Here is a 6,985-nt window from a genome sequence, read left to right as displayed (position 1 = left end):
ATATATATATATATATATATATATATATATATATATATATATATATATATATATATATATTAGTATATTTTGGTAGCTGTCTTTCCTGTAGACATATATTATTAAATATGACCGAAAAAGTAAGATTAATAATTCTAACACGAATTTTCTCAATCTTTCGTACATTTCTTTTCACTGTTGGAGGTAAATCAAAAATCAATTCTCCAAAATTCATTTTTATTTCTAGTCTGACGCGACACGAGCGCGTTTCGTAAAACTTATTACATTTTCAAAGACTTTAGTTCACAAATACACAACTGAATAGAACTTACGCATCTCCGATTTTATATCTACATTTGAGTGAGGTGGAAGGGGTGATGTGGCATTAACACAAGACAGAACAAGAGGTGGCATTAATAGGGTATTAATTTCATCAACACAAGACAGAACAAGAGGTGGTATTAATAGGGTATTAATTTCATCAACACAAGACAGAACACGAAACAATGGGTATTGAACAGAAGTGTTTGTAGAAAGCCTATTGGTCCATATTTCTTGATGCTTCTATATTGGAGCGGAGTCTAGAGGAGTATATATTTTTGATTTACCTCCAACAGTGAAAAGAAATGTACGAAAGATTGAGAAAATTCGTGTTAGAATTATTAATCTTACTTTTTCGGTCATATTTAATAAAATATATATATATATATATATATATATATATATATATATATATATATATATATATATATATATATAAATATATATATATATATATATATATATATATATATATATATATATATATATATATATATATATATATACATATATAAACTGTAAACTCCACATCCCAGAAGGATTCGAACCCAGACAGCCAGGAGCACTATGCACCATGGCGTACCTGGTTCCTTAACCACTCGACCACCGTGACTGTACAAAAATCATTGGTAGCCGAGGATATATCCCCAACGACCCGATAGCACTTGGTGGTAAGCTTGGGCATAGATATTTCATCAAATTACCTTACTTTGTGGGGCCACGTGAAAAACACAAATGCGAACAAGCTTGAATAAGATTGTGATGCTCACGTAGCCCCACAAAGTGAGGTGATTTGATGAAATATATATGCCAAAAATAATCAACAGGTGCTGCAAACAATGGGAGGAACGATTCTAACCCCTCTGGGAGATCATTTACATATATCAGAAACAGTATAGGTCCAAGGACTGAACCCTGCGGGACTCCACTGGTGGCGTCTCACCAATCTGAGACCTCACCCCTCACAGTGACTCGCTGTCTACTGTTGCTTAGGTACTCCCTTATCCAATAGAGTACCTTCCCTTTCAGCTTTTTCACTAGCCTTTTGTGTAGTACTGTATCAAAGGCTTTCTGGCAATCCAGAAATATGCAGTTTGCCCACCCCTGTCTTTCTTGCCTGAGTTTTGTTGCCTGGTCGTAGAATTCAATTAATCCTGTAAGGCAGGACTTGCCATCCCTGAACCCATGTTGATGCTGTGTTGTAAAGTTCCTTCGCTCCAGATGTTCCACTAGCTTTTTTTGCATAATCTTCTCCATCAGCTTGCACGGTATGCAGGTTAGGGACACTGGCCTGTAGTTCAGTGCCACCTGTCTATCCCCCTTCTTGTATATCGGGACTACATTAGCCGTTTTCCATTTTTTTGGCAGTTCACTGTTGCCAGTGATTTATTATACACTATGGAGAGTGGCAGGCACAGTTCTTCTGCTCCTTTCTTTAGTATCCAAGAGGAGATTCCATCTGGGCCTATAGCCTTTGTCACATCCAACTCTAGTAAACTCTTCCTTACTTCCCCGCTGGTAATCTCAAACTCTTCCAGTGGTTCCTGGTTAACTACTACCTCTCTTATCTCTGGAACTTCTCTTTGCTCTCTCCACACACTTTTTTTTTGTGTGTACTCACCTAGTTGTACTCACCTAGTTGTACGCACCTAGTTGTGCTTGCGGGTGTTGAGCTCTAGCTCTTTGGTCCCGCCTCTCAACCGTCAATCAACAGGTGTACAGATTCCTGAGCCTATTGGGCTCTATCATATCTACACTTGAAACTGTGTATGGAGTCAGCCTCCACCACATCACTTCCTAATGCATTCCATTTGTCAACCACTCTGACACTAAAAAAGTTCTTTCTAATATCTCTGTGCGTGTTCCCCTTGTGTTAAATAGACTGTCTATATCTACCCTATCAATTCCCTTGAGAATCTTGAATGTGGTGATCATGTCCCCCACACACGCATGTGTGTGCGTGTGTGTGTTCACCTAGTTGTGTTTTGTGGGGGTTGAGCTTTGCTCTTTCGGCCCGCCTCTCAACTGTCAATGAACTGTTTTTTACTAATTACTTTTTTTTCCACACCACACACACACACACACACACACACCAGGAAGCAGCCCGTGACAGCTGACTAACTCCCAGGTACCTATTTACTGCTAGGTAAGAGGGGCATTCAGGGTGAAAGAAACTTTGCCCATTTGTTTCTGCCTCGTGCGGGAATCGAACCCGCGGCACAGAATTACGAGTCCTGCGTGCTATCCACCAGGCTGTGTGTGCGTGTGTGAGCGCGCGCGCGTATTTTATTGTAAAGTTCAATTCAGGAGTTAAATTTTAAAGGATGTTGATCATCACAGCCAACTCTTTACTCATTCTTGTAAATTAAAATTCTCAACTCCATCTCCAGCTCACGTTATGAAGATTAATCTCTATGTGATCCTTTGTTAGTCAGTTCTGACATCAAACAAAAACCAAATATGTGACTTCTCTATCATTATTTTAATGAAAAATTGTATTTTAACAGCACGAAGTTACCAACTCGATAGGCGCTGCTCGCAGGGGGTCCCACAGGCACTGCCTCGTAGGGGCCCCAACAGGCACTGCCTCGTAGAGGCCCCAACAGGCACTGCCTCGTAGGGGCCCCACAGGCCTTCCGTAGCTCACAATATTCTTAATATTGTAGTTTGTAATCGTTTAAGGCCATACCGCTGGGATGTATGGACAGTGATTTATCCCGCTTCTCGGTGTATATACCCAGTATACTGTAGTGCTGAATTATCCTTAGAACGGAGTAGCTGATACAGCTGGTTACATCCCAGTTTAATCCCAGATTTGTCTATAAATACAAAGCCAGTTTGACTAAATATATAAATTCGTGGAATGCAGCGCGGCATTTTTATTGCAATAAGTCATGCAGCGATTAATTTAATTAACGATTATAAAAACAGCAACATTTAATTAAATCGTTATCAGGCGACAAAAGGTCGCTGGTAACAGATTATGACAAAGCCTCTGCTGTTCTTAGCCGTTAGCTGGATATTTATTTGTATATACTCTAAACTTTATTGCTAACCTACCCCCACCCCTCCCTCCTCTCTCCTCAACCAACCAACGCTCACACACTTATTGGCAGCAGCAGCGATAAAGTTCGTGGGCCAACATTGTCTTGGGACCCACAAGTAAGTAATAACGAACCGCAAGAACGGTTCTGATATTCACAACTGAGCGAATATGTGTCTCTCTCTCTCTCTCTCTCTCTCTCTCTCTCTCTCTCTCTCTCTCTCTCTCTCTCTCTCTCTCTCTCTCTCTCTCTCTCTCTCTCTCTCTCTCTCTCTCTCTCTCTCTCTCTCTCTCTCTCTCTCTCCCTCTCTCTCTCTCTCTCTCTCTCTCATTCCTACCCAAATATACCTTCCTAATAATGTTTCACCATTCACTGATAATTCTTAAATACCATCACAGAAAATGTAACTATCGCACCTCTAACTCAAGGAAAAACAAAATCGTTCAGAACCTTCATTATAGAATATCAGTCGTAAGGTGTGAAGCACGGCAATGTTTTCTTGTATGCATTTATTCCTGATTTTTTATTAAAAGGTGAGGCTTCCAGACGCAGGGACGAGGTTTCCATGCGCAGGGACGAGGCTTCCATATGCAGGGACGAGGCTTCCAGACGCAGGGACGAGGCTTCCATACGCAGGGACGAGACTTCCATACGCAGGGACGAGGCTTCCAGACGCAGGGACGAGGCTTCCATACGCAGGGACGAGGCTTCCATACGCAGGGACGAGGCTTCCATATGCAGGGACGAGGCTTCCAGACGCAGGGACGAGGCTTCCATACACAGGGACGAGGCTTCCATATGCAGGGACGAGGCTTCCATACGCAGGGACGAGGCTTCCATACGCAGGGACGAGGCTTCCATACGCAGGGACGAGGCTTCCAGACGCAGAGACGAGGCTTCCAGACGCAGGGACGAGGCTTCCAGACGCAGGGGCGAGGCTTTCATTTAACAATTTAAAAGTTTTTGTTCCTGGATAATAAATGTTACTTTGCTAATTGCTTATGCCTAAAAAATACATGACTTGGCTGTTATTCGCCTCAAACGTGAGAAAACAAAAATATATAAAGCCGGACATTAACCGAGTCAGAAAACACACGAATCAAAACTAACAAGTATTACTAAAGTCATACACAATGATCACAAAACATATAGAAATGAGTAATTTTTAAAGATTTTCAATTATACTGTAAAATGCTTTCACGAGTGATGCCCCGAAGTGAATAGTCTTCCACCAGCTTCTTCGCTATACTGCCCTCGGGAGCGGCTTCCTCAGAGTTGAGTATACCCTGGTGGAAGACTCCTTCGGGCACGCTCTAGGTTCTCCTGGAATTGATCAAGATGATCATCAATGGTATGGGTTCCTCACCAGTCTCTCGACCTGATCTACATAGTTTCCAATCTTGTCATTGCTCGGTGAAGCCCCGAACCGCCGCAACGAAGACCTTCTACGCTACTTTCTCCTTTTTAGTGAGCTTCTTGGAGAAATTCCTTCCATTCCATGATCATCTTTTTTATCTGTCATCTGACAAAGACAAAGGTTTTGACCTTTACCTCAGAAAACTTTGGGAAGAAGTCTGGATTGAACTTGAAGGCTGCCGACTAGTTATCTAGAGCTGTGACAGAGTGTTAATATGGCCCAATTTCATGTACACTGAAAAGTGCATGAGCACTTTTCAGTGGCTCACCAGTGGCCTGTGGCTCCAACTTAACGTTGTTCCTTTCTACAGAGAACTCGGTCCACTGTGCCGGTCCGCCTGTGGTAGTGCGTCCCCGCTGCTGTCCCTGAAGCAACGGTAATAGGGAGACATGGTAATATCTCTTGAAGACCCATCACGATGCCACCATTTTCAAGTTTTCAATGACCTCCCAGCCAAACTCATCACACTCTAAGGCCTCCAACAAGGTCTCGATGCTTTTGTAATCCTCTTTGAGGCAAAGGCTTCTCGATGTGCTCTCAGTAAAGAGACGCCGCCCGTCAAAGTTTACAGGCGATTCCGACAGGCATCCAACAGACTGGTCACATTGTGGTAGAAGCACAGTCCAAGCTGACGGGTGACGGAGCCACAAAGAAAGCTTTGCGACTTCCTTTGATCTGCGACTTTCACACTTTCATCCAATAAGTGCCGCTGCTTGACACCCTAGACACCAAACACTCAGCACTGGATCTGGGGAGACCAAGATCATGTCTTTGAGGGAGTTTCGATTCGGAACAATGATCACAGTAGCAAAGTTTATGGGGAATAATAACCATTTTCAATGCTCTAGAGGCATTTAGGACACACTTGCTACCCAGGAAAACATACAAATAAATTATTGTGACAGGGTACACCCTTGGGCCTGAAGACTCCAGGCCCAAGGGTGAGGATTCCAAAAAGCGTGTACGAAGCCTCCACCCATGGTGACGAAGCCTCCACGCATGGTGACGAAGCCTCAACTCATGGTGACGAAGCCTTCATGCAATGTGACGAAGCCTCCATGCATGGTGACGAAACCTCCATGCATAGTGACGAAGCCTCCATGCATGGTGACGAAACCTCCATGCATGGTGACGAAACCTCCAGAGACGGCTAAGGTCAGTTTAAACTAACTAACTCACTCTACTCCCTCGATGAAAATATAAATTAAACTAACACGAAATTCAAGGACATGTTCCCCCCGTACTCCGAACACTTGACAACCCTGATAAAATATTGACCATTTAATGACGAAATATCGGTATTATTCATTAAATTTATATACCGCTTGGTGTAGACACATATAAACTTCTGTTAACTCTGCAGAATGTACCATTTTCTACAAGTGTTTTTGAGTTAATGCTCTACGTTAGTTATATAGAGGACTGAACAGTCTCACAGTAGTGGGTTCGAACCTTTACCAAGAACGGTGCTCTGGAGGGCTCTCCCAGCAGCCACCGTGACACGTCTGGCATGGTCAGGTATGGATAATTTATGAGGTGAAATTTGGTATAGTGATGTTGTGAATTAGAATTAGTACCAATTATGTGAATTACGGTGAATAAGATAAATTATTATGAACTGTGTAATGATGACAGTTAGTGCAACACTGTGCGAATAGTTAGTGAAGTAATGTGAATACCTGTACTGTGAACTGTGGGGGCCGTGTCACTTGCTAACTCACTACAGTAATAGTTTGCGAAACGCTGTGAATTATTAGGTTGCGAACTGCTAAACTGTTGTAAGTTGGTGACGAGTTGGTGACGATTGTGGCAATATAAATGTGAGTGAAGACTCCATAACTGACAACTGACAATACCCGTGATAGGGTGCACAGTGAATGACGACATAAATGAACTCACTTGTCGGCAAAACCTTTGAGAACAGTGACGTTTAAGTGTAGCGCTGCGCAAATACACTGTTGCAAAATCGAAACTGTATTTACCAGTTAAATGTACATATTGCAGGACCTATTGTTATTGTTGCAGTGCAAATACAAATGCAAATACGCAGTGCAAATACACTGTTGCAAAATCGAAAGTGTATTTACCAGTTAAATGTACATATTGCAGGACCTATTGTTATTGTTGCAACATTGACTTGAGGTTGAGTTTTAAAGTAAGACAAAATATACCCGACTGGAGTGTGTAGAGAAAATCTAATAACACGTTTAATCTTTTTGACCCC

At 42.3% G+C, this 6,985-nt stretch overlaps 1 protein-coding gene across 1 annotated transcript; it reads right to left on the bottom strand.

Moving 5' to 3' along the window:
* Positions 1-3,809: 3,809 nt before the first annotated feature.
* On the bottom strand, positions 3,810-4,289 carry LOC138367507 (uncharacterized protein C17orf100-like). Its single transcript, XM_069329184.1, has one exon. It carries the CDS (start codon positions 4,287-4,289, stop codon positions 3,810-3,812), a length of 480 nt encoding a protein of 159 aa, XP_069185285.1.
* Positions 4,290-6,985: the final 2,696 nt, after the last annotated feature.

Source organism: Procambarus clarkii, chromosome 22 (assembly GCF_040958095.1).
Source record: "Procambarus clarkii isolate CNS0578487 chromosome 22, FALCON_Pclarkii_2.0, whole genome shotgun sequence".
Classification (NCBI taxonomy): Eukaryota; Metazoa; Arthropoda; class Malacostraca; order Decapoda; family Cambaridae; genus Procambarus; species Procambarus clarkii.
This window is presented reverse-complemented; position numbering and strand designations above follow the sequence as displayed.

What these genes read in the sequence shown, in the direction of transcription:
- LOC138367507 (XM_069329184.1), bottom strand. Translation starts at nt 4,289, where the DNA reads ATGAAAGCCTCGCCCCTGCGTCTGGAAGCCTCGTCCCTGCGTCTGGAA.